The 27,607-nt window shown below is 37.5% G+C and overlaps 2 protein-coding genes and 1 long non-coding RNA gene across 3 annotated transcripts; 1 reads left to right on the plus strand and 2 right to left on the minus strand.

Moving 5' to 3' along the window:
• The first annotated feature begins 4,590 nt into the window (after positions 1-4,590).
• On the plus strand, positions 4,591-8,443 carry LOC137725814 (uncharacterized). The gene is made up of 10 exons (XR_011067544.1): positions 4,591-5,197; positions 5,591-5,777; positions 5,857-5,928; positions 6,730-6,801; positions 7,041-7,306; positions 7,454-7,524; positions 7,640-7,717; positions 7,820-7,891; positions 8,114-8,185; positions 8,283-8,443. It is a non-coding gene; the product is annotated as an uncharacterized lncRNA (long non-coding RNA).
• A 2,274-nt stretch (positions 8,444-10,717) lies between these two features.
• Positions 10,718-11,592, minus strand: LOC137725815 (uncharacterized). The gene has a single exon (XM_068464609.1). The coding sequence runs from the start codon at positions 11,561-11,563 to the stop codon at positions 10,955-10,957; it is 609 nt and encodes a 202-aa protein (XP_068320710.1). The 5' UTR covers positions 11,564-11,592; the 3' UTR covers positions 10,718-10,954.
• Positions 11,593-13,522: 1,930 nt separating this feature from the next.
• On the minus strand, positions 13,523-18,886 carry LOC137725816 (probable potassium transporter 13). The gene is made up of 10 exons (XM_068464610.1): positions 18,589-18,886; positions 17,268-17,499; positions 16,923-17,171; positions 16,773-16,823; positions 16,271-16,531; positions 16,125-16,177; positions 15,728-15,842; positions 15,097-15,351; positions 14,473-14,995; positions 13,523-14,375 (listed from the first exon to the last, which is right to left on the minus strand). Exons 1-10 carry the CDS (start codon positions 18,628-18,630, stop codon positions 13,949-13,951), a joined length of 2,208 nt encoding a protein of 735 aa, XP_068320711.1. The 5' UTR covers positions 18,631-18,886; the 3' UTR covers positions 13,523-13,948.
• Between the last annotated feature and the right edge of the window lie 8,721 nt (positions 18,887-27,607).

Here is a 27,607-nt window from a genome sequence, read left to right on the forward strand (position 1 = left end):
CCACACTTCCATCTGCAATGCGTTTGATCTTGTAAACCCACTTGACACCAATAGCCTTCTGATTTGGTGGGAGCTTTGTTAACTCCCAAGTGTCATTCTTCTCGATGGCATGGATCTCTTCTTCCATGGCTTTCTTCCAACAATATTTTTCCACAGCTTCATTGAATGAGAGAGGCTCATGGTCTGCATAGAAGCAGAAAAAATTGGTTTCTTCTTCTTCTTGTCCATAAATCTCTGTGAGACTCCTTAACCTCACTGGAGTTGAGGAGCTGCTTTCCTCACTAGATGTAGGACCATTCCTTGCAATTCTGTGCACTGGAGTTATTGTGATTGTTTGAGTAGGTTGTTGTCAATAGGTGGTACAACTTCTGGTTCTTCAAAATCAGTGGAGACGATCTTCTCTTTACTGACTTCTTTGTTGTTCCACTTCCATGTCTCTTCCTCACTGAAGATGACATCTCTACTAACCACTAGTTTGCCAGTTAGTGGGTTGTAGAGCTTGTATGCCTTGGACTCTTCACTATAGCCCACAAACACACACTTCTCACCTCTATCATCAAGTTTCCTCCTCTTGGCTTCTGGAACTTGAGCATATGCAACACACCCAAAAATTCTTAGGTGTGTAACATTCGGCTTGTATCCACTCCAAGCCTCTTGTGGTGTCATCCTCTTGACACTCTTTGTTGGACATCGATTCAACAAATAAATCGAATAAGCTACAGCTTCTGCCCATAACTCTTTTGGCAAATTCTTCTCCTTAAGCATGGACCTTGTCATGTCAAGGATGGTTCGATTCTTTCTTTCGGCTATCCCATTTTGCTGTGGGGTATAGGCAGCAGTAAGTTGATGCCTAATTCCTTACTCCTTGCAGTATGCTTGGAAAGCATTGGAGGTGTACTCTCCACCTCTATCTGATCTCACAACCACAAGCTTGTGGTTACTTTCAGCCTCTGTGAGTGCCTTGAACTCCTTGAAAATTTTTAGGGCAGCTGACTTCTCCTTGAGAAAATAGACCCAAGTCTTTCTACTGAAATCATCAATGAAGGTAATAAAATACATATTACCTCCATAAGATATGGGATCCAATGGACCACATATATCTGTGTGCACCAACTGCAGTGGTGCCTTTGCTCTCCATGTATCACCAACAGGGAACGATAGTCGTGCTTGCTTGCCAAGCACACAACCTTCACATACTTGGCGTGTGGCTTCAATTTGGGGTAGACCACGAACCATTCCTCCACTTGACAGCAACTTTAGGCCATTGAAATGAAGATGGCCAAATCGAAGATGCCATTTCCATGACTCATCTTCCATTACACCGATGTTGCAGCTTCCAATCTTTGTGTTAAAATTCAACGGAAACATCCGGTTCTTTGACATTCGAACACGTGCAATAAGCTTTCTCATTGCATTCCTGAGAGTGAGAAGCATGTTCTCCATATGTATAATGTACCCTTTCTGGAGCAGTTGACCAATGCTCAGAATGTTGCTCTTCATACCTGGTATGTAGTAGGTATCGGAGATGTATTCTTCTCTACCATCCTTCTGGATGATCTTGATCTTCCCTTTGCCTTCAACTGGCAACTTTGAGGAGTCACCAAGACTTACAGATCCATAGGCCCCATCTTTGAGTTCGGCAAAAAACTCCTTCTTTCCACACATGTGATTGCTTGCACCAGAGTCCAAATACCAAACATCTTGTTGGCTACTGGAATCATGGTGTGCTAGCAAGACTGTAAGTTCTTAATCAGTATTTCCACTTGATTCTGCCATGTTGACATGCTCACCATTTTTATGTGAACATTCATTGGCATAATGTCCATATTGCTTGCAATTGTGACATTGGATATGCGCCTTTCCTCGAGTAGATCTCCACTCTTGAGACTGACCTCGATTTTGTGCATAGCCTCGACCTCTTCCTCGAGCTCGTCCTCGGCTACGGTTAGATGAACTCCCACGACGTGAGTTCCACTGCCCACGACCTCCATTTGGTTTGTCAATATTCAACTTTGACTCCAAAGCTTGCTCTAGCGTTGTGGGGTTTGCATTCTTCTGAATGCGTTGCTCGTGAACTAGGAGGGATCCTAGTAGCTCCTCTGCGCTCATCACCTCCAAATCCTTGGATTCCTCAATGGCAGTCACCACATGCTCAAACTTAGATGTGAGTGACCGAAGTATCTTCTCCACAACTCGTACTTCATCGAGTCTCTCGCCATTTCTCCTCATCTGATTTACTATCACAGTGAGCCTTGAGTGATAGTCGGAGATGCTCTCCCTTTCATTCATGTGAGCAGTTTCAAAATCTGCTCGAAGTGACTGTAATCTCACTTTCTTGACTCGATCTACTCCTTTGTAGATTGTACTGAGTGTATCCCATACTTACTTGCTCGTTGTTGCTTCTGCAACCTTCTCGAACGTTGAATCTTCCAAACCCTGGTATAGAAGATACAGCGCCTTTTGGTCCTTCTTTCGTAAGTCCTTGAGAGTGTTCCTTTGATCCGCAGTATATACGGCTTCTTGCTCGGCAGTGGGTACAACATACCCACTACTGACAACTTCCCATAGCTCCTGTGATCCAAACAATGCTTTGAATTAGATGCACCATCTTTCATAATTTTCTTTCTTCAATATGGGAACTTGGAGTTGCACTAAGTTGGACGCCATAACTGCTGCACCTGCCAGAATGGTATTCTGGCTCTGATACCAATTGTTGGTATTCAATAGAGTTTACTAACTCAATACCAACATATGTGGGTGATAAGTTTACAAACTCTATCACACCTCTCACTTTCACTCTCAATAAAATTGGACAAAGAAATAGAGAAAGGAGGGAAGCAACAAGCTTTGGTAAAACACTTGCACTTAGATATATGAAAAGAGAGTTTACAAACTCAATAGCTTACAAGCTGAAAATGAGAATGGGAAATGGGATTTGGATTATATGCTCTAAGGCTTAGCAAGATGGCCTATTTATACAAAAACTGAAAAATTAAACAATCCAACAATACATATAATGAATGATGGTGTTCCACATCTTTACACCCTTTCAAACACATGCAGCAACTTTGATAGTTGGCATACACATGCATTGCATCATGGCAGGTTGTAATACCTTCCTTTCGGCTAACACATGGAGAAACACTGCTGTCTTCCTGCTAGCACATCACATGGCAGCACACTTGCTGTCTTTCATCACCATTTGGCTGAATAATGGAAGGAGCAATGATGATTATATCTTGCTGGAAACAATCTGTAAAGAAAGGTTAGCATCACATGGACAGATCACATGACTTTTAATTTGAATTTCCAACAATTACATAACCACACCAATTCCAAATCATGCTCAAATTCGAAACCTAACCACATAAAAACCAAAGAGGAGATACCGACATCCAGACAAGCCCCAAATAAACCATCAAACCAACTGAGCAAATAAACTCTTATGTCATCTTCACCACCCGGAGACCAGCAAGGACGAGATTCTGACAGCAGCGAAACTAATGACCATGTAAACAAAATCATAGAAGGAGGCGGTACAAAGACCCAAACCGAAACCAAGGAACGATTTTGCACACCTTCCACTGAATGAGCAATAAATCGCTCTCACAGTGGGTGGTGACGATGAGTTTTAGATTATACTTCTCAACCCAAAACAAAGGAGTAGGAGGCAACCTGGTGTTATGGCATAGAAGGGATGGCAGTAATTGCAGAAAAAGCGTGGCAGTGCCTGAAAGAGGAGGAAAAGAACTTGAGCTTAAGGCTAGGTATTTGAGATTCATCTGGGTAGATCAAAAAATTGTGGGTTAGGAGAACAAGTCTGAATAGCTTTAGGGAAATACATATAATGGGAGACATAGCTTTGTTCTTGAGATTGTGCTCAGCTCCAAAACCACCGTCAGTCGTGGTTTGGTTTAGCCATTGTCGACTCTCACTGATGCATAGAGAGAACGAGGCTGGCCATAAAGGTCTTCAGGGATGTAAGGATGGAAGAAGAGGAAGAGGTGATGAAGGAAGGAGATGAGGACAAGAGGGGGAGGGGATGAGAATGCTAGTGTAGCCATATTTGCTAGAGCATATACGTTTGAATTCACCTTTTGACAACTTTGATTAATTTGAAGTCAAATATATATGATCACTTATTATTACTACGTTTTGGAGTTTATGTATTTTTTTAAATGCTAAATTTTAAAGGATTTTAATAGATTCTAAAATCTATATGGATTGTGGCAGATTTATATAGATTTTTATTGTATATTTCTTTGGATTTGTTTAGACTTCTTTATGAATTTCTTAGGATTTAGACACCAACAACATGAATGAATTTCTGAAACAAGTCGGTACGACATTCTATAAATTTGCAAAGCCACCGACCACTATTTGTATTACAAGGCATATGAATACCAATTCCGTTCTCTCAGTTTACACATAGCAATGAAAAACTAACAAATAATGGAAAGCACTCTAGTCAATGGTCTATAAGGAGATGCATAACACATACATCCCCAGCTGTGGGAGCCCAAGTCAACACCACATAAATAAAAAGTTCACATTACTCAAATCGGAAGCACCAAAAGATGCAAAGAGGGATCACTTTTCCACTAGCTTTCATCACGGTATTGGCCAAAAATCTTCACTATCACTTAACTCTTTCACCCACAAAACTTTATCTTCCTCTATTTGAAGCAATTTGGAACGGAAACCCTTCAACCCCATCAATTGAATCGACCCCTTTCTTTATCCTCCAGGCCAAAATCTCCACATGCCCATACATTGAGTAAAACACTATGAAAGCCCTCAACTTCCTTTGTGCTTGTTGTTCTTGCTGTGGGAGCCCAATATCAATTGGGTTTTGTTCTGGTGTGGTTTGGAATTAATTCTGGTCTGAAACAGGGCCATTGGTTTCAGGTTTGGAAGATCATGATCGGAAACGCTGTTGGTGGTTTGCTCTTGCTTGGCACGCAACCACCTCCTCAACCCATAAAAATTTAGAAAATGGATGAGAAAACTGCGGTTACAGTGGGTGGGTCTCGGGGAGGGATGAGAGGCGGCGAAAGGAAGTTAGGGAAATGGGGATTTGGGAAACCTCGTATGTATAGGTGGTGAGATAGTCACTGGATCTCAGTCAGGGCCAAAAATGGAGGAAGACTATTGCAGATAGAACTCTTCGGCCTTGAAATGAAATCCTAGGGTGAAGGTTGGATTGTTCAAGTCATTTTCTATTTATACTTTACCTCTCAAATCCATCAAAATCTCTCGTCCATTAAAATCTTAACAAATCTTTCGCAATCTCACTACACATGTATTTCGATGTATTTTTTAAAATTGTAATTGACTATCCCTGAATTTTGATGTGTTGTTTAAAATCCTCTTAAATCCTAATTTGACTAAACTATGATTTCAAAGTTCTTTAAAATTTATTTTAAAATTCTAATTGACTACACTTAAAAAGTTCATTAAAATCTTATAAAATCTTAATTTGAATACTTCTTAGGTTCGTACTCCTCTCTTAGTTACCCGCTCCTCAAATTAATCTGTCATGTTATTTTGTTCATGTGCATGTATTAATTCCTGGTAACTGGTGGAGCAGTGAGAGCTTTAAACTCAATCTTTGAGCAATGGAAGATTTCGGCGAACCAGAGGCAATGGAACACAACCGGCGACCCATGCAGCGGAGCAGCCGTAGACTCCACCGACTTCAACAACAACGATTACAACCCCTTCATCAAATGCGACTGCTCTTACGACTCCAACTCCACTTGCCACATTACCCAACTGTAAAAATTTTTATTTTTGTTACATCAATGATCAATGCCGTTCTGAAAAGAGAAAAATCTCACCTTGCTTAATTTGCAGGAAAGTTTATGCCATGGATGTTGTTGGTGTAATCCCAGATGAGCTCTGGACTTTGACTTTCCTCTTCAATCTGTAAGCTTGTTAACTCTTTTAATCACATTAGTTAGCATTAATTTCCATTGATTATTGTTTAGGGACGTTGCACGTGCGTATAAGGAGTTAGGCTAATCCTTGTATTCTCAATTGGGAATTGATTTTATGGTGGAACCTCAACTTCTTTTTGATTATTTGGTTAATTAGATAATTTAGCTTAGTGCCCAAGTTGTAGTTTTCAATTTTCCTCCAATTTGTTACAGGAACTTGGGTCAGAATTACTTGACCGGACCTCTCGCTTCATTCATTGGAAATCTGACTAGCATGCAGTACTTACGAGCTCATCTAAATTTTATTTGAAAAACTGGTTAATTCAATACATATATTGCGATGTTTATACCCATAATAGTTTTTGTTTGATTTTTGGTGCTCATGATTATTAGTTTTGTTTTAATATCAATTTTAGGAGCCTTGGCGTTAACCGATTATCGGGTGAGCTACCAAAGGAACTCGGAAATCTCACTGATTTGATAACATTGTAAGTTTTCTCATTTTGTATCCTGTATACGAAAATGTTCTCATGCTAGACAGTCTAACTATCAAATCACGTGGATTCTTTTTCTAATGTGTGCCTGACAGTCTAGCATTACATCCTATGTATATAGCATGTGTGTGTATTATATGACAATTTGATGTTTTTGCTTCTTTACTGCCTGTACTTCTCTATTCCAGCGTGTAGATGCTGCCTTATACCTGGTTATTGTACTTAGTCTTGATTTTGTGAACTTCTAAAACAATGTTCATGGATGCTTTTTGAACGATGACTTGTATATTTTATAGTGCTTTTGGGGCAAACAACTTTTCTGGGCCTCTGCCATCTGAGCTAGGGAGTTTATCAAAGTTAAAAGAGATGTAAGTCGATATATTGTTAATTTCTTTTCTGAATGCAATGCTAAATGATGATACCTCGATTACTTGATGTTGGGGATATCATTTCGTGATATCTCAATTACTTTGTTACAATATTCGATTATTAGCTTCCCACATTCATATGTTCTTTAATGAAGGCTTGGCATCTATTAACTGACAATTTATAATAGATTTAAGATAGCAATATATTTCTGATAATTCATTATTGTTTACCTTGGCAGTTACTTTGATAGTTCTGGAGTTAGTGGTGAGATTCCGTCAACATTTGCTAATCTACAGAACTTGGAAACGCTGCAAGAACTTTACAAATATGTTCTTTTTCTCCAATTTTTTTTTTTAAAAAAGGACTATTAATTACTGCAAGAACAAATTATTATTTGAGTAAGTATCAGAGGATTACTTTTGTTTGTTGCAGTTGGGCGTCGGACGCTGAACTGACTGGCAGGATACCTGACTTCATAGGAAATTGGCCAAAGCTTTCTGTCTTGTAAGATAATCTGCATAATTGCTTTCTATTACCATACATTTGCAGTTGAACGATACTAGGTTCATCCTTTGTATTATATGCTCACTGTTTTCTGGAGAAAAAACTTTTCAGCTTTAGTCTACTAATCATATCTAAATATTTTCTCAGGAGGCTTCAAGGGAACTCTTTTGAAGGTCCTATACCAGTTACATTCTCCAATCTGACTCTCTTACAGAGTTGTGAGTTTCTAGGTCTACTAGTCAATTTTTGTTTGTTTACAACCGCTTCTACTTCATGTTGTTGAAAGTATTCTAACATATTACTCTAACTATGTCACGTGTGATATGATGATAGGCGAATTAGCGATTTATCTAATCCCAATGGAAGCTCTTCTCTTGGATTTATTAAAGATATGAAGTCTCTAAGTATTTTGTAAGGCAAATATTTTTTGGTTACGTTTAAACCTATTAGAAGTTTCTAACACCTCAATTCCCTTCTGAATCTAATATGAGAACTTGGTCTTGCATCCTGCAGAGTGCTGAGGAATAACAATATTTCTGATTCAATCCCTTCCAATATTGGAGAATACCAATGTCTGTCGCACCTGTAAGTTTTTCTTGGTTATAGGTGCTTGTTAAAATAAAATATTTTAAGAAAATAATGCAGTAACATATATTCGAGGTTTTACTAACATTACTACGAGGGTTTTGTTGAATTTTACAAGTTTTTAGTTCATCAACATGATGGTGCTTGGTTTATATGAAATTTTAGTACTTTCTGTTTTTGTCTGAAGGGATGTAACTGTTTCATTCTTCTTTTCACCTCCAGGGGTTTGAGCTTCAACAATTTAACTGGACAGATACCAGACTCGCTGTTTAACTTGAGTTCAATTTCTATTCTGTACCGTCCACAGTCCACACCCTCTTAATTATTTCCTACTAAATGTACGCTTAAAGTATAAGCATTGAGACTTGTATTTCTGTCTTCTTTTAATTAGGTTTCTTGGGAACAATAAATTGAACGGTACCCTGCCTGAGTCCAAAAGTTCGCCTCTTCTCAATATGTAAGTATATCGGCATATTTGGTCTAAGCATCATCGTAATGCATTAGAACTGGAGTTTTCTGATAGATATGGTTTACATTTGATAAAGCCATCTCTGTGTGGGTGAATGGAATGCACTTTCTGGGGGTTTTTTTTTTTTTTTTTTTGAATTGCACAGTATTAGCTTCTACATGAACTTGTAGGATTCTGGATGCCCCGCTTTTTTACATGATCTTTCACACAACCACCTGACAGGACAAATTCCTCAAAGTTTGTCATCTTTAACCTTTTTGTCCCACTTGAACTTGTCTTACAACAACTTGTCCGGAATAATTCCTTGGGGACACCAGCTTCAAACACTCAATTTTTCGTCCATTTATATGGAAAATCCATCACTATGTGGTGTTCCTCTTTCAACTAAGTGCCCCGAAGATAAAACTTTTACTGCTGAGGATGCAAAAGACAAGAATGAAGATGAAAATGACAAGTTGTGGTTCTATGTCAGCTTGGGAGTTGGATTTATCGTAGGTTTTTGGGGCGTTTGCAGCACATTGATCTTAAAGACATCATGGAGGTACGCCTATTTTCAATTCTTCGACAACATCAAAGATAAGATAGCACTAGCAGTTGCATTGAAAGTGACTCGTTTTCAAAGGTTTTTTTTTCTGAAGTTTGATTGTAATATATGTATGTGATGTTTTTCCCTTTCTGTTTTGTGTTTTTCGTACTTGCAACTTATGTATTGAATAAAAGAATTTTATTTCTCAATAACTGTTCTCACAAACAATTATGTATTAAGATCTACATTCGGCTTCTTTTCTTCGCATTATTTGGAGGCTATGAGTTTCCATTTGTGCTATTTCATTTCAGATGGGATTCATTGCAAACTAGGGATCAAACCTAAGTAAAAGAATAGCTCTGTTTGTTTGTGATACAAAATACTGATCAGTCGAGTTAACAAAACATGTGCATCTACTGAGAGGGGGGGGGGATGAGGGGAGGCTGGAAGATGGTTATGGGTGGTGGGCTGGGAAACAAGAGGATCGGTGTTTGTCGTTGGACTTAGAGAGCTCTAGGTACCATATAATAACTCAAGAACTCAGAAAGTTTTCACTGTAATACACACCCTCAACAACATAGGGTGCGATATATTTATAACAACTTTAGATTACATAAGGATTTTGAAATCTCTATTTACAAGCAACAATTCAAAAATCCAAAGCTATAATCACAACCTAATTACACGGTACAACCAAACTGATTACAAACATATTGTCGAAAAACAACTAAATGGAACAGAAAAGCTTATCAGATAAGTTATATCAGAATAAGTTTCTACTGCACGCAGTCCCTCTCAGTATATAGCTAAAGTAGAGATCACATAAAAGCTAGAAAGAGCAAAATGATAACTTTTTAGCCTTAATATGCAATTTTACCTGAGGAATAAGGAAAAAAGGACTCGTTTGATCGATTCAAAAGAGCAACAAGCCCATCAATATTGGACGCAACAGTCCTTGCAGCAAGCTTCCTCTGAACCCCTCGCAATGGAGCGCCTAGCACCACTTCTCTTACAGATGCAATCTTTAGCAAAAGAGTATGTCTGTCCTCTACGCAAAATCGGCATTCACATAACAAAGTGAAAAAAAATGTAAGTCAGCCAAAAAAAAATCAATAGATAAATACGTAAAATTGGAATGTATAAGAAAAAGGAACGCCCGAAAGAGGATAATCTAATAGAATAGAATCTAAAGCAACCGAAATAAAGTGAGACAATGTTGGGTTTTACACCAACGGAACAAGCAGTCCAAGAAGGGTTTTATACCAATGAACCAAGCAGTCCAAGAAGCTAAAGTTATCTGGAAACAAGCCAATCTTGTCTATCAATCAAAATGCATACTAAAACGCAAAAACTTGAAAAAGAATGCTACCAAATTAGAAAAAAAAACACCGCAACGATTATTATCCATTGCCTTGATTGGCTTTAACAAGATCTAAATGTTTTCAAAAACATATATCCATGGCAGTGGCAATGTTTTGAAATATAGGAGGGGAGAGAATCCGATTCCCTCTTTTTGGAATTTGGATGCCGGATGGTTCCGATTAGTAACTTGGGTACCCTAGTTCTTTCCTATATTCCAAATTTTTCCACCCTCTCCTCTCCTTGTTATGCCACTTTGTGTAGTTCTTGTAGCTTACATTCACTCTTGCACTCGATTGAGGTCTTGTGTTCGAATTGCCCTCGAAGAAAAACCACAAACCTTGCTCTTTATTCCCTTTTTATTAAGTGAATATTGTGCTAAGGTGGATTAGTAGATTTTGAACTGCCCCTCCATAAGTTGCAAGTTTATGAAATTATCAGTCATGACATCAACATCAAAATTGAGAATTGCAGAGGATGCCTTTCCTCCACACCAAAATGAAACTTTTATTTGGGATTTTAAGGACTCAAATTACAAAGAACATATTAAGGCTAAGATACGCAGTCATCCAGATTTGTTTCATAACCATGCCAATGTAAATTCCCCATGTTGCAAATAGCAGAATAAAACATTCTGCAACCCCCAGTTATCCAAAACCCAAGAATTTAACCAATCTAATCCCCGAAATCCAACCCGATTTTTACCCTCCTAGTTACACAAAATAACCCTTGTGACAATGATCACAAAGCAAGACACGGTGAAGAAAAACAGTGTCACAAAATCCCTCGCATTCCACTTCCTTACTGCCTTCGCTTCGACTCTCAAGCTCTTGGCCCTCCTCAGCGCGTCCACCTCCTTTAACAAATCGAACTCCAACCCTTTCTTCTTCAGCTCCTCGATGCACTTTCCCAGAAGATTCTTATCCTCCTTCTCTCTCTCCAACAACTTCTCCAGGTGCCCCTCCGTGTCGGTTTTATACCTAACCGCCCAAATGATCCCCAGTGAGAAGCAGAGCGAGCAGAGCGAAGGGATCCAGGACCGGTGGCATGCGAACCCGCGTGGGTCCCTTGACGAGGAACTGAAGAGAAGGGTGAGGGCCGTGGAGTGGAAGAGGAAGAAGATGATGAAAAGAATCGTGATTTCCTTTCGAACCGAGTCGATTTGGGATTCTTTGAGAGAGACCCTGTTGAGATTTAGCTCTTCTTCTTTCAGCCATTGCTTCAGGAGAAGCTTGTGGCTCGGCGACTGAGCAATTTGGTGAAGTGGGTGTAAGGGCTTTGGCTCCATGATCGATTGTTTTGTGCTCTCGTCGGCCATGGATTTTTGTATCAGAGAAAAGGAGTGAAAGGTTTTTTGTTTTTTTTTTTGGGGAGGGGGGGAGTGGTGTTGAGTAGTGAGTGGGATTTTGAAACGGTCGAGAGGGTTTCGAATGTTATAACGGTCCAATTTGGAATAATTTTACAGTAGATTACCGAAAATACCCCTAGAGTGTGCGGGAATTCACGAGATCGCGAGCTTTTGTAACGGCTAGGATTGTTCCAGATCATCAGATCTGTGACGGGGAAATTTCGTGTTTGTCCCCTGAACTGGCACGCTCCAACGGTCATGGTGATTTAAATAAGTGCCAAAATATTCTTGCACGTTGAATTTAGAGGTTATAATTCAAAGAATTTTAATTAAAAGCTTCCGGTACTGTTTATTTTAACAAAAAATCATATTTTTACACTAAAAAGTTAATCCTGGTACTATTCACTCTACCATTTTATTTTGTCTTTATCGTTAAAACTCAAAGTTTTCAAGTCATTTTCATTAGTTTTCCTTATAATTTACCTATTTTTTTTATTTTCTATTTTGTTTACCCTCTAGAAAATAGGTTTTCTATTTTAACAAATAAAAGTTAGTTTTCTATTTTCATCCCTACTCATTAAATTTTTACATATTTATAATTTACTCCAACATCGTACTTTTGATTTTATTTACACTTTAATATTTATAAATGAAGGGCTAAATTTTCTGCGTTGCTGCCCAAATTTTCCCTCAGTTCAGCTACAAAAGTTACTCGTCACAACTTTTTTTATGAAATTGTGTGTAAAATTGGACGTTCGTAAACAATTGAGCGCACAAAATTTAAATTAAGGACCAAAAGATAAATAAAAAACTTTTAGGGGGTATTTAAAGAAAAAATGTTCATACAAGAGGTTTTCAATGATTTCCCATCATTCATATTTGCTACAAGTAGTTTAAAAAAAAAAAAAAAAAGGTTTGACACAACCGATAATCACAACCGTCCATGCCTTCGATCCCCTAAACCGATGGTGCCGATTATCTCACCTTGACCCATTATATGCAGTGGTCTCTTGAAACCGGAGATAAACCAAGTTCCCGTCCTCTTGCTTGCGACCAAAGGCAGCTAATGCATGAAAAGTCTTCACTCTCTCAAAGAGTAAAATGACATAAAGTGAAACCGAAAGAAGTAGAGCAAGAATAAATATAACCTTAGATGTATTGAAGAAAATGTTATAGGCAGCCAATGACAAATTACACATTTTAGGACCCTTGAACCCTTTTGGTTGGAGAGAGAGAGAGATTCTTGTGTCCGACCAGTTGAATGCGGCCAAGACCAAAGTTTGCAGATGGGTTAGCCCTACTTGCAGGGGGTGGGGAGGGAGGGGTTTTTGGGTCTAGATCGGAGGATTCTGTTCTTTCGACCGACCATCGGAACTTAGAGAAATAAATAGTAGCATACTTGCATGAGAGAAGCTATATATAACGGAAAAGCAATCCTAAAAAACTTTGAAGGCAACAAAAGTGTGAGGTTGGACTGTTTGTTAGTGTTAGGCATTGATTTAAGGGAGTGACTTGTGGTCACACAATTGAGTTTAAAACTGTCATAATTAAGTTTAAAACTTTAATTATTAGCCTAATTTGCAGCTCTAATAGCATCTTCAAAGAAAATGCTAAATTTAAACTTAAAAAGTATATGTGGCACTTGCTTTTTTTTTTTTAAGTTTTGTTCTTCACTATATATGTTAAATTAAACTATTATTTATTGCATTATTTACTTTTCATAATTGTGATAAAAAGTATTTATTAATCAATCAAAAATGGATTTGAAGTTGCTGTCAAATTTGATTGCAATCATCTTTACTGTTAATCCACGTCACGCCATATAAGAATTGACATTTCGATTGGAAAACATTAATACTGATTATTTTTTTTTGTTTTTTAATTAGAATTGCTTATGTGAACTTTTTGACATCTCATTCCACTCATTAGTTCATGTGAACTTTTTGTCAATTTTTGTGAAAGCAACTCAACATACAAATTAAAATGCCTACTTTCCATTAGGAAAGCAAATAAAGAAGTTACAGAGTTACCGCATTTCCAATCCTCGTTTGCATGAAAAGTGCAAGGATTGCTATTGGCGCTCAAAAAAATCATCACGTACTCCTCTTCAGTAAACGCTAGTTTAGAATCTGGGTCTAGGTCTTCTAACATGGGAGTAGATTAGTGCAAATATGTTTCATAAAACGGATAATACTTTGAACATCCGTGAGTTCTTCGCCAAAAGTTTCTTGTTTATTCATGATCATACTACAACCTGCACCATGTACACATCTAAGCATTTTCCATGTACTTGTTATCCACAAGCATCCTGTCTTGCCTTGGAGTTTATTTACTCCGTCTTCGTCCACGCTATATTTACACCTGATAAAGCATTCCCACTTCGATCAGTGAGGTATGTGGAATTCCAAGTGCAATTGCTGGACGCCTGCAATTCCGTCTCAGAAAACCATAGACAATGTCAATTGCAAACTTCTTCAGGAACGGTGATACCTCACTCGCCACAACATAAGGATTCCCCATCATGTAGGCCACTCCACCAGCTTCCCGTGCCTCCATGAGTTTTTTCATCCACTGCTCGTTACTGCCGCCAGTAACTTCATCACTCCAACGCACAGCACTGCCGCCACAAACCTCATTTCGCATTGCTTCATATGTTTGGTTCGGTGACTGCCCTCTAACCGCCATTTCATCACTGTTACTCTCCTGTTTCAAGAACTCTGCCACCTTCTCGACCAGTTGGGTTTCAAAGTTGTAGCAATCTCTCACATCCTTGTATCCATACCTGACCAATAATAGCATCACAAAAGTTTGGAGCTACATATTTGTGCAAAAATTCAATGAAATTTGGCTTCATGCCAAAGAAATTTTGTGGAAAGTACCTTACAATACACCAGAAAATAGACAGTTCTGGTGGGCCAATCCGGTTAACAAGAAAACGCTCACCAACAGGAACTTTTGGAATCATCAGAGACTTAAGGGTCACAAAGATGAGAGTGTGATGAAATGCAGGGAAGTTTGTGACAAAATGTGCAAACATTGGAGGGAGACCAAATGCAACGTTAGAGTAAACTAAGCAGATTCCAGGGACCCTTGCAATACCTAGGCTTAGCCCAATGCTTAGAAGTCTATCTAACGATACCTTGTTATCTAGCTCATATGCATCCTTCTTTACAGTCCCATAATTCCAGATAGACATCAAAGACACTATTAGTAGAGCGAATAGAAGGGGAAGCCAGCCTCCATGATGTACTTTTCCAAGGCAGGCGGAGATATAGAGTAGTTCAAGGGATCCAAAGGTTACAAGAAACAAGAAGGCCACGAGAACCTTCTGCTTCCAAACTGTACTAATAATTAGAAACATCAAGCAGGTTGTGATGAACATCACTGTCACTCCAGCAAGCCCTGTAAATGCAAATGGTGTAGAACCGCTTATTTCAAAATTGCACGTATGCACAGAGAAAGAGAGAGAGAGAGAGAGAGAGAGAGAGAGAGAGAGCAGCGACCGTATGCATGGCCTATCATATGAGTGTCTCTGAAACCTATAACGACGGCAAGACACAATACCATCAACATCCAGTTCACCTCAGGTATGTATATCTGCCCATGTATCTGATTTGATGTATGTTTTATCTTCACACGCGGGAAGCACCGAAGGGCCCTGCACTGACTGACTATTGAGAAGGTAGCTGAAATGATTGCTTGACTTCCCACCACAGAAGCAAGAGTTGCAATAATAAAGACCGGCCAAAACATAACCTCTGAATGGAAAGAAAATATCAGATCAAATTCAAAACCGGCAGCATCTGATGAAATAAAATTAAATTAAAAGTCTAAAACTGATACAGGCATTCACAGAGATTGAAGTTTCTAAAGATGCAGGTTAGATAGATGTCTTTCTTGTACATTTTTTCAAACGAAAATGCAGATAACACGTAGCAAATAAAAGCAAATAATGTAATGAACACTAAAAATAATGGCTGTAACTTTGAAAACTGATATAATGAAGAATAATGGCATGCCTAAAGTCCAAGTTAAACTTTGTCGAAATCATTTGAGTTCCTGATAAGAAGAATGACGTTACGTTAAACAACTAGTTGTTGTAACATTGCATCAATAAGAATATAAGAGCTTGACCAGGAATGGCCCTGTAAAAACTGCTATGCAGATCCGTTGTGTGCTTGGAGAGATAAGCAGCTTCCCCCATGTATGCCAGAACTAAGCAAGGGTAAACGAGCGCTGTAAATGCAATCTGCAAGACGAAAGAACTAGTGGTAAATAAATATATAAAATAATAAAAAAGTAAAGTAAATAACATATGAAGCCCAAAGAGAAAAGAAAGCTATATAGTTAGCAACATGTGACACTATTAGAAACAAGCATGATAACATGTGTTTCTTCTCAGTTCTCAACTATAAAACTACCGAGGATTACGATACAAGAAAAGTATTTCGAACAGACAAAAACAGAACTATAAAAGTACTGAGCAGTTTTCTGCTTCAAAGAGCAAAATTAAAGGTTGAGAATAAGCTACCCTGATTGACAGTTTCGAAAAGTGCCCAAGATCAGCGAACATTGCTTCTGTACCTGTCATAGCCAAATAATGTCTTAGCCTTACAAAGAAGATAAATTTTTCCAGGCAACTGCAGAAATTGTTGGAAATTTTTCCTACGAACCAACCTGTGATACAAAGAACAATGCCTCCAAGGGAACTCCAACCAACTCTTCCAGTTATTTTAAAAAGGTTATAAATATAGTAGGGCGACAGAGCACGTATAACACCAGGGTTCCAACGGAAGATATTGTAAATGCCTACCCCACAAATGCATAGTAACCATGTTAACATGATTGGAGCAAAAAGAAACCCAACTTTGTGTGTCCCGAAGTGCTGAAGAGTAAAAAGTCCAACCAAGATGATGCACGCTATCAGCACAGTATAATCTGCCATGTACAGACGTAAAAGTAATTAGAAAAGGTAGTTTTCCATGGAAATTGAATAGAAAAAAGTGTATTGCATGATATCAGACAACAAATAATGCTGCACTATATCCATTACCTCAACTCCATGTATTGCCAGTGCGAAAATCAGTATGCAAGAATATACATATATATGTAAATACGCATTTATATGCAAAACTGCAGAAAGAATATACTTACGTATACGCATTTATGATTAACTTACTCTCATGTAAATCTGGAGCTTTGATTCTAATTCCATAAACTGCAGAAAGAACTGCCCTCATACATATAAAAAAACCTCATTAGGTCAACATCAGTAATTGCAGAAAGGGTCAATCGGTAGGGCCAGAAAGAGCATTTAAGAATATCATACCGGACATTGTTGGCGTGAGGATACCATCACCAATTATCATGCCAACTCCTATAAAAACCACGAGCAGCAATACTATTTTAGAACTCTTATGCTTCTCAAAGAATTTTCTTATGAGTGAGCTCATTCGTGTATCCTTGGTAGATAAAACAGAAGAGTACGATGGTATGTGTTCATGTTCAGGATGAACTGTGTTCAAAAGGCCCATCCTTGAGTGTCGGCATAGCAATGAGTACAAAGCAAAAGTTCCACCTGTAAAACTGAAAGTGAATCTCTAATGTCCGACAACTATCAACGAAAATATATTCTCAAAAAATGCTATAAGATAACTGAGGTTACTGTAAGCACCTTCACCATTGTCATCTGCTCCTAACACAAATATAATGTACTTGCAAAGAGGGATAATGGTCAAAGTCCAGAAAACCATTGAAAGCACGCCAAGAATCTCGTGATCCTCCTCATAAAGACGCATATCACCTGAGAATGTACTTTTGTATACGTAAATGGGGGATATGCTAAGGTCCCCATAAACAATACCAAGGCTCTGATAAGCAAGGCATAGAGTGGTCTTGTAAAAATTCTGCTCATAAACAAGTAAGACAAGTGTTATTATGCTTACAAATTATAACATAAATTAAATTCCGCTACAAATATAACCAAGCAGGAACAGTGGAAAAAACAAAAAGAAAATGCAGAAACATAATTAGGACAAAACTTGCCCGCTGTAACGAGTTAAACCATACCGCAACCATGATTAAAGTTAAAATCACTAGACCTACAATAATTGTCGATGTCCAAATCAGCCCGAACTATTTTGGAGTTTGGGCATTGAGTTCTTCTCACACCCTCTGTCTTCAATGCAAGATTGATGATGATCATACAAGATCTCTCAGAAAAGAAGCAGTAGCACAGTAACTAGTAAATTAACATGGAAAATAAAGGTAGATTGAATTAGCGAATTTAACGACGAAAACACTGAAAATTCTAGTCTGCACTGCACCAATGGAAGACAATCAGGAAGCAATGAAGAATATTATCTTGAAATACCTCAAACTTAAATGCCTTGACACAATATATCTTAAGAAAATAAATATAATCAGGATCAAATTTAACAGTTCAAAACCCGAATCGGGTGAAGTGACCAAATAAATGGAAAGGCAGAAAATCTATATTACACTTAGAAGTAACATGAAAAATGGAAAATGCCACCGATTGCAACACAAATAAGAAATGCCAAGACAGATTCTTCCAACAAGAATACAAAAATGCATGAGATATACTCGGTCTAAGTCGATAAGATCCATACATAGTCGTACACCAAAAAGCAATTAAAAAAAAAAAAAAAAAAAAAAAAAAAAAAGAAAGAGATTCCATAGGCCACACCAACTTAAATTATGAAACTTCACAAAACAAAAATGCATCTTCTGTTTGGTTGCTGAGAAAATTCCGGAAGAAAACAGTCAAACTCATTGCAAAGACTGAGCGAGCATTCATTAGGAATCAAAAACAACAAAATCCCATTTTCCAGAAACCAAAAAGAAAATTAAAAATACTCAAAACTTCACTCTTTACATTACCTCTATTCCTTACTCAATTTCCCTGGAAACAAACACAAAAAGGAAAGAAAACAAAAGAATGAACACACACAGCAACATAACCAAACACTCACCGGCCGCAAGCCTCCGGAAAGGGAAGCCGATTCCGGGTCCATTTTCCTTTCCAGTCGGACCCTATGCTATGAATCAATGTGAAGTCCAACAGACTAGTCTTCCACCAACAAAGCTTTTTATACTGAAGTGGGGTTTTTTGAAGGGTGAAAAGGGAGCGCACCCAAAAAGGACACAGTGAAAGGTGAATAGCAGAAGTTAAAGATCCAGACTTTCGAAGTGAAATTTATGGTGAAAGAAAGAAGTCAGTTGTGGCAAAAGCGAATAAACCGAAAGAGGGAGAGGGAGGGAAAGAGGCGAAAGGCAGTTGTTATAAAGATTCGAGCTTTCCAGGCTATTTATATTATATTTTTATATAATTTTAGATGATATTTAAGGTGAATAATCACATTATTTGAATTAAATATATTTTTAAATTTAATTTATTATTTAATAAACTAATAATTAAAAAAAATTAGTTAATTAAATAATGATTGTGATTTACCAGAAGTCTTTCCACTTCATTTCTTTGGGTTTTTCAAATTTTTCAAATGATGTAGTTGTCTGCATTAGATACCACATAAGGTGGTATAAAAACATGGTATGAATAGTACTGGAGGCAGATTCTCTGCCCTCTCACTCCTTATGTGTGTCCTCATGTTTGTGTAGTTATGGTTAAATCACGTCAACATTTTATATTATTATTCTTTTTTATCTTACTATCTCTATTTAAAAAATAATATAAAATATTAATGTAATTTAATCATGATCACACAAAAACAGGATAAAACAGGATAGCACGAAATAAGAGGAAGAAGAATCTGCCTCCAATAGCATTACTCATCACTACGTGCACAAGTTACAGCTTACAACGTGTTGAGAGAAAAGTGTCCTCGTGGCTTTTCTTATTTTTTGACCTTTTGCCAAAAGGTGGTCGATCTCTGTATTTTTTGTGAAGTACATATATTTTTGGTCATCTACTTAACAAGTAATGGTTTGTTTGAAGCTTAATTCTGGTGAAAGTCTTAGATTCATTTTTTCATTACATGATCAAGATAAATTTAACTAGATGAATTTTACACACATAGTGTGTGTAAATGTACAAAATTTTATGGATAAATCTTAGTTTACTACCTCTAAGTTTCGTGATTTTCAACATTTAGTACATGAAGTTTTTTTTCATCCCAAAGTCATATCCAAAGTGTTAATTTTGAGACAATCTCATACATCCATTAGTCTAGCGGTTAAGTCTCCCGTTAACTGATGATGTGGCACCCATGTGAACAATGACTGGATGCCACGTGTCATTAAGGGATCCACATAAAAATAAAAAATTCCAAAAAAAAATTTCGTCCAAATTTAAAATATTAAAATAATTAATTAAATAAAATTATAAAAACCAGACCCCTTCGTCTTCCCCATCCGACACCCCTCCATCCCCTCCACTCCTTACTCACCGACACTTTTCCCCTTCCTAATACCCACCCCTACCACCAAGCCTTTTCTAACACCACATAGCTTAAAAGTCTGCAACTTTCTGCCAAAGCTTCAAAGCTTGTGAGTAATTTACTGGGTAAAAATCGATTCAAGTTTTTATTTTGGGTGCATTTAGTAGTTATTTTTCTTGTTTTGTAGAGGGATTTTGTTTTTATAGGATTTTTCAAGAACCCGAGCAAGCGAGCGAGCTCTAATGGCGGAAAACGGCTCTCTTCTCTCTCCCAGGGAAAAACACACAAAACTCACTTCCTTTTTCTTCGCTAATCCGAGATTGTTCACCAGCTTCACCTCAAAAGCCGTCTCTAAATCTGACGCAGTAATTGTAACATCCCACATCGCCCATGGGAGTGATCCTTAAATGTATATTCTCATCCCTACCTAGCACGAGGCCTTTTGGGAGCTCACTGGCTTCGGGTTCCGTAGGAACTCCGAAGTTAAGCGAGAAGGGGGCTAGAGCAATCCTATGATGGGTGACCCACTGGGAAGTTGCTCGTGAGTTCCCAAAAACAAAACTGTGAGGGTGTGGTCGGGGCCCAAAGCGGACAATATCGTGCTACGGTGGTGGAGTGGGGCTGGGAAGTGATCCGCCCCGGACCGGGATGTGACAATTTGGTATCAGAGCCTAACCCTGGCCGCGTGTGTGCCGACGAGGACGTCGGGCCCCTAAGGGAGGTGGATTGTAACATCCCACATCGCCCAGGGGAGTGATCCTTAAATGTATATTCCCATCCCTACCTAGCACGAGGCCTTTTGGGAGCTCACTGGCTTCGGGTTCTGTAGGAACTCCGAAGTTAAGCGAGAAGGGGGCTAGAGCAATCCCATGATGGGTGACCCACTGGGAAGTTGCTCGTGAGTTCCCAAAAACAAAACCGTGAGGGAATGGTAAGCCCAAAGCGGACAATATCGTGCTACGGTAGTGGAGCGGGCCCAGGAAGTGATCCATGTCGGGCCGGGATGTGACAGTAATGAGCCCAACCTCCATCCTCGAAACGAAACCGTTTTTAAGCCTCTGAAACCCCTTATGGTCCTAATTGAACACCCCCAAAACCCGAATCCAGACACATCCACTGGGACAAATTGGACTCCAAAGGCATCGGCCTCGCCATCATCAGCGCCCTCATCGAATCCGACTCGAAACTGAAACCCTCAACGTCGCCGCAGAGCTTAAAAATCTGCAGCTTTTTGCTGGTCTTCTTCCTCCATTGGTCATATGAGAGAGGAAGGTTGAAGTGGGAAGGGAGAGTGGGGGATCTTGCGGTAGTGTGAAAGTGATTTGGTGAGGGTGGGTGCAGAGGAGAGAAGGGAGGGGCGTCGAAAGGGGTGAGGGAGAAACGCCCAAAAGTTTTTTTTATTTTGTTTTTTTATTTTTATTTTTATTTTTAGTTTTTATTAATTTATTTTTTTTATTTTTTAATATCCAAGTGGCGTCTAGTCATTGTTCACGTGGTTTCCACGTTATCAGTTAACGGTAAATTGAATAGTAACCTTAACGGATGTATGAAAGTGTTCCAAAATTATAACTTTTATGTACTGCTCTGAGAAAAAAAAAACTTTATGTACCAAATGTTGAAAATCAATAAATTTTAGGATATTAAACTGAGATTAACCCAAATTTTATATACAAGATAGATAAAAGTTGGGGAGAGATGTGAAAGAGGAAAGGAGAGGGAACGCGTGAGTGAGAAAAATTTCTTTTTCTTCGTAACTTTTTTGTATGAGATTGCTTTAATGCTTGTGATTTTCTTTTTATTATACATGGGAGCATATAATAGTATTTTTCTTAATTTTTAGTTGATAAAGAGTTTTCTATTAATAGATCGTATAGATTTCTATACATAGGAATATCACACATTAAGTTTAAGTTTGAGACCCACATAATTTCTACTATTTTGTCTTTGGAATAACGATATTTTACTTTAAAAAGTGACAGATTAGGCTAGGTCAACCAATGTCATTCACTAACTATGTCGAATTCAACCCAAATAATATATGATACATTACTATCATCCATGTAAGTTGAACATAAAAATTTTTTACCATTCAAAGTGAAAGACCTAAATATACGCTTTACAAGTCTTATCGTTTTTTGTAAGAAGAAAACTTAGGAAGTATAAAATCCAACAAGAGTTTCATTCCACCGAGGTGGGGGAAGGAAACCAAATATAAACGAACAACATTCATGTCATCTAGCCACTTTGTCGGTGTTGTATTCTCTTAACTCCTTGTCTATTATGTTCATTTTTTTTCTGTTTTGTAATTTTTGTTTTGTTATGTTATCTCGTACGGCCGTCAAAATTAATAGATACTCTTGTACGGCAGTATGTGTTAATCATGTTGTTACTTATGTGATATATGATGAAACTTCATTAAGTAGCTTAGTGGTAAGAATGCGGATTTTGAATTCTAAAATACAAAAAAAAAAGATCTTGTGTTCGAGGCTCCAAGTTAGCTTTATTTGCTTGACTGTGGATAGGGTGAGGAATGTTTATGTGAGTCTTTGTCTCCCTTTTTTAAAAAAAGGAAGTGATATATGACGGAAAGTGTACGCTTAAATCTCTATTGAAAGTATAATAAACGATGGCAAGTATATATCGTAGCCCTGCTTTCTACTACTTGGTATCCTGAGAGACGGCACGGCAACTTCTTTCTCTGCATTGGAATATCAGATGGAGAGGGAGAGCTTGAAGACTCCAAAGCAAGTGAACTATGGCACCGTAAAAAACTAAAAATTATTTTGTAAAAAATGGAAGAACTCAGTTAACCTTTGTCTTTCTCTTTCTTTAATTTTCTGTCACATAATATTGTTATCATTTTTGGTACATTTTGATAAGCATTTTAAGTCCCAATATGGTCCAGCACTTACATCACCGATATTTGTTCATGACGTAATTACATATTAATAGGACAAGAGTTTTACTAGCAAATGCATGGATGATATTAATGGATGGTGAACATTTCACAATAAAATGTCTATTATTTTGTTATATCTTTGATGTGGAATTCTGTTTACTATCACATATATCATCTGTCTTATGTTACATAACAAACCAAAATGATTAACTTTATAAACACAATATAATTAAAGAAAAACTATTGAAAATGGCTTGAAAACTTTGAGTTTTAATGATAAGGACAAAATAAAAGGTAAAGTAAATAGTACCAGGATTGACTTTTTAGTGTAAAAATGTGATTGTTAGTTAAAGTGAACAGTACCGTGAGTTTTTCGTTAAAACTCCCTATAATTAACTGGGAATTAGTCCTACCCTTAGGGTGTATGATACATCATACTTCAACAAAAAAAATATAAAATAAAATAAAATAAACACAAGATATTCTGGAGGTAGCATGCGGGGCAGTTAAGATGGTCCATCACTTCCTAAATTTTGTTCCAACAATGCAATAATGCATGGGCTAAGCAAATCATCTTAAGTACACAATTGGACGAAATGTTTGCTTACCTTCTTTTTGTCAAAGTATCAAGTTTTTGACCAACAAAATTTAGTTTGGCTCAAATTCAGTACAAATACTGACATTATCAACATAAAACTCATCGTCCGTAGTCAAACAAAAAATCAAAACTTGAATGCAGATAAAGAAATACGTTGTTAGAGCAAATTTGACTGAACCTACCACAAAAAGCTTTGCATGTCACGTATGTAAAACGTCATGTGGTTTGCATGGTCTCTCATTGCATGGGGTGGGGGCTTTCAAATGAAAGTTTTACACATAAGTCAAATGGTTCACATTACCACGTCTTACAGCCGACCAATTTGAAATAAGCAAAAGTAATGTGTACACCTTTTGAAGTCATTGGATATTGTAAATTTGTAATGGCGTTTTTTGAAATTGATCAAAAGTAACTAAAAATTAGACCTATTTTAAAATGTAGTCTATAAAATTGGACCTATTTCAAAATTTCTCTACTGTAATTAATCTATGTTTAATTTTTGTATTTTGTACAATTAGGCATGTCGACTGCAATTTTCATCGTTTTCTGGTTGGCTTTACTTGTGATCTTGGAAAGTCGATTAAGAAAGCTTAATTTTCTTTGCTAATAAATATTGACTTAATTTGGAAATATAGAATTAGACAAATGATTGAGCATGCATACTTTGATTTTTGGAAAAATAACATGATGTAGCTTTTCACCCAATGAGGTTTGATTTTTACATGTTTACACCTAAGGTCTAATTAAGTTTGCTGGCTTGGAAGGAAAAGCAAAACACAGTTCACGCAAGCAAATGCAAAAAACTATGATAGTTGTTTTTACGGGGTTGGAGAAAGCTGATGTTCGACTCATATTGACGCGAACTTGATAACAATATATATCTTATTAATGAGTTATGTACATTGGCGACTGGTTTCAGTGTAATAGCGTATACTTTATCATGGTTGTGCTGCCCGTTGCAAAAGAAAACTATATTTCATTTAGGAACTTTCTACTATGATAAAAGCGTACAAGATATATTATACTTCAGAATTTTTAATTATTGTATATTTAATTAAAATATAATAACTAAGATTAAACAGTCGAATATTTCAGAGCATAATAGAATTTTCATTCGATTGAGAAATCCAAATTTTGCTTCTTTTTGTTGGGATTAATGTACAAATTTTTAAAAAACTTTTTAGGACCTTTTGCAAATTTGTTGACCAATAAGTTAAATACCATGAAAATTGAACCTAAGGTAACTGGATTTCAAACTTGGCGGTTGAAGTAAACCACAAGAGACAAGACTCCAATCCGCATAAAACAAAGAGGATTTATTATGGGATTTGGGCAGATGGTAAAAATACTTGAATTTATGGGATTTTGGTGGCCATCGTAAGTGCAGGCCTTCTGATTTGGTACACTGCCAACCTTTTCGACTTCATTTAGGATACATTATCCCTTTTTGTTGTCAAGTTAATTAATTGGATGAGAAATAGATTATTTGACTCGTCTTCTTTTAATTTAATCATGAATTTATGACTAATTCAGGTTGAGATTCCTTTTGAGGAAGATGTTCTATAGCAGCCAGTATCTGATTTTAGTGGAGTGCACGGTCTAATAAATGGTTGTCACGTTTGAAAATTGTACTAATTTTGTGATGTGATATTTCTGATTACACCATTTCTTAGTGCAAAACGGTAATCAGAATAACTAATTAGTATTACAATTTAATGGCATTCTTCTTTAGTAATAAATTAAAAATCTCATGTTCAACTTACATGGATGACAAAAATATATTATATTTATATTAAGTTCGCCTAATTTATAAATGATTCGTTGTGTCACTTAGCTCACACCTTATTTTATTTTATTTTTTACTATCCCCTCCTCAGTGCAAAAGGCTAATCAGAATGAGTTGGAAGTTCATGAGTGTTTATACACGGTGACAACCGACAAAGCTGCTCATGGGCTGAACCACAAGATGGACTTGGGCCTTCTACCTACGCTGACTAACATTCATTGAAGTCTAACAGTTCTGGAAAATAATGATGAAATGACTCAGTTTAATGATCCTAAACCATACTAGAAGAAAATTAACAAATAAAAGTACCATTTCAAAAGCAATATTTCGTACGACAGTCAGATCACGTGTTAGTCAAACGATCAAACCCAAAACTCTATGTTTGTATATCCCCCAGACCCACTCGTTCTGCCCGTGTGAGAAGCGTCATATGAGTTTACGTCGGAACGAAATTTTTCTCAATATCTTGACCTAAATTTGCCAAACTCAACTATATTGTAAGTTTACAACAGTTTGAGGAAAACGTCTAAATTTTTTGGGTTTGAGTAAAATGTGGAACATGCATTTAACTTTGACTTGGATGGTGAAAGAAACTTCACTCATTAAACAAGATCATTTGAAGTTTTAATCGATTGCAGAACTTGCACTAATCAGCAGTTCTTTCTTCCTATCCCGTTCCTTCTTCCTCTCTCCGGGTTTAACTGTTGGAAAATACTAGTATCTTCTGATTTTTTGGGTTTGCTAGTTAGTTTAGTATATGAGCTTGGCCCATCCGAAATAGGATTTTTAGATTTTGCTCTTTATAAATATAACTTATAGTTTAGTATGAATAACAAGTTAGTCACGATGCCGTTTTAACATTCTTGTCTATTAATAAAATTCTTATTATATTGTAGACATGTTTGTTCCGCAATATTCAACTTAGTATTAGAACAGATTTGATCTTTTGATAGGTATCAATGTTGTTTGTTTGATATTCAAACTTGCCGTGCCCAGTTTTTCTGCAACCTGTCGCTGCTGTTGACTGAAGCCCAGAAACGTAACAACATCGATCAACTCCCACCATACTCGCCTCTTGCCTAGATTGCCATCCACTGCTGCACTCCCTGTACACGCATCCTCGCCGCCGCTCTGATATGCACCCACCACCGCTGCTGTCCCATTAGGCACAGAATCCGCAGGTGCACCTGCCCATAGACCCATGTTCTGCAAACCAGCCCTTGTTTTGAAGAAGTCAAGGAAAGAAATGAAGAAAAAGGCCAAAAAAAAAAAGAAAACAAAAAATATGAAGGAGGGAAAGGAAAATGTTAAAAAAAAAAAAATTGTTTGAGCCCACACGGGCAAATAGGAAAAATGGGTTGTGGGCTGTTTGCCAGCCATATTTTGGTTTGATGTCTTTGAGGCCCACATGAGTTGTTGGCTTGTTTGAGATTGTTTTGTGACCGTCATTCGAATGCTTAGAATTGTGACAATTTGGGTGATAGTGTTTGTGTTTGTTCATTCATTGCTACAATTGAGATATGAAAATCACATCCGTTTAGTGACGGGTATTTCCATACTCTCAACACTAGTAAGTCTGAATCAGAATTAATTTGCCAGCCAGAATAAGCTTGCCAGCAATAATCAGTTTACCAATCCAGTCAAGTCAAGTCAAGTTCGCCAATCAAATCCAGTCAAGTTTGCAGTCTGCTCTGCTAGTCCGCCTAACGGAGCCAGTTCGCATTTGCTTGTTTTCAAACCCTTTACCGCCATGAGTTTGACGGGATGTTGGAAAATATTAGTATCTTATGATTATTTGGGTTTGCTAATTAGTTTAGTATATGGCCTTAGCCTATCCGAATTAGGGTTTACTCTCTATAAATATAACTTATGTAGACTCTTAAGGTTTTGTAGCTATTTTGACATTCTTGTCTATTAATAATATTCTTATTATTTTGTAGTCATGTTTGTTCCGCACTATGATATTCAACTTCAACACCTCTCTCTAGTTGGGTGGAGTCAGGCTATTATCCTTCTTGTCAAAAACGGTCTAATTTTATATCTCCTATACTATTGAGCGTGTTGGTTGTGTTCACGGCGGTGGTAGTTCGGGTGAACATGTGGTTTGATTTGCAGGGATTTGAAGATCTGAAGCCATTGAGACTTTCTATCGGTTGGATTGTGTTTGCTGCGGCATACCCTTTGGAAGCTTCAACTCGATCCTTTAGTTCTGGGTTTGTGCATTACAACACAATGCCTTTCATTACGGTGAAGCACATGACCCCTAAGTTGAGGCCTTTGCCATTGCCATAGCAAATTTGATGCACACTTG

Source organism: Pyrus communis, chromosome 2, assembly GCF_963583255.1.
Source record: "Pyrus communis chromosome 2, drPyrComm1.1, whole genome shotgun sequence".
NCBI lineage: Eukaryota > Viridiplantae > Streptophyta > Magnoliopsida > Rosales > Rosaceae > Pyrus > Pyrus communis.

Excerpts from the sequence above, each read along its gene's own strand:
- LOC137725815 (XM_068464609.1), bottom strand. The coding sequence starts at position 11,563 with ATGGCCGACGAGAGCACAAAACAATCGATCATGGAGCCAAAGCCCTTA.
- LOC137725816 (XM_068464610.1), bottom strand. The coding sequence starts at position 18,630 with ATGGACCCGGAATCGGCTTCCCTTTCCGGAGGCTTGCGGCCG. Across the intron at positions 16,824-16,922 it reads CCTCACGCCAACAATGTCCG|TTCTTTCTGCAGTTTATGGA; the intron begins GTATGATATTCT and ends GTATGAGGGCAG. Across the intron at positions 14,376-14,472 it reads ATTTTCTGGTGTATTGTAAG|GTATGGATACAAGGATGTGA; the intron begins GTACTTTCCACA and ends ATTATTGGTCAG.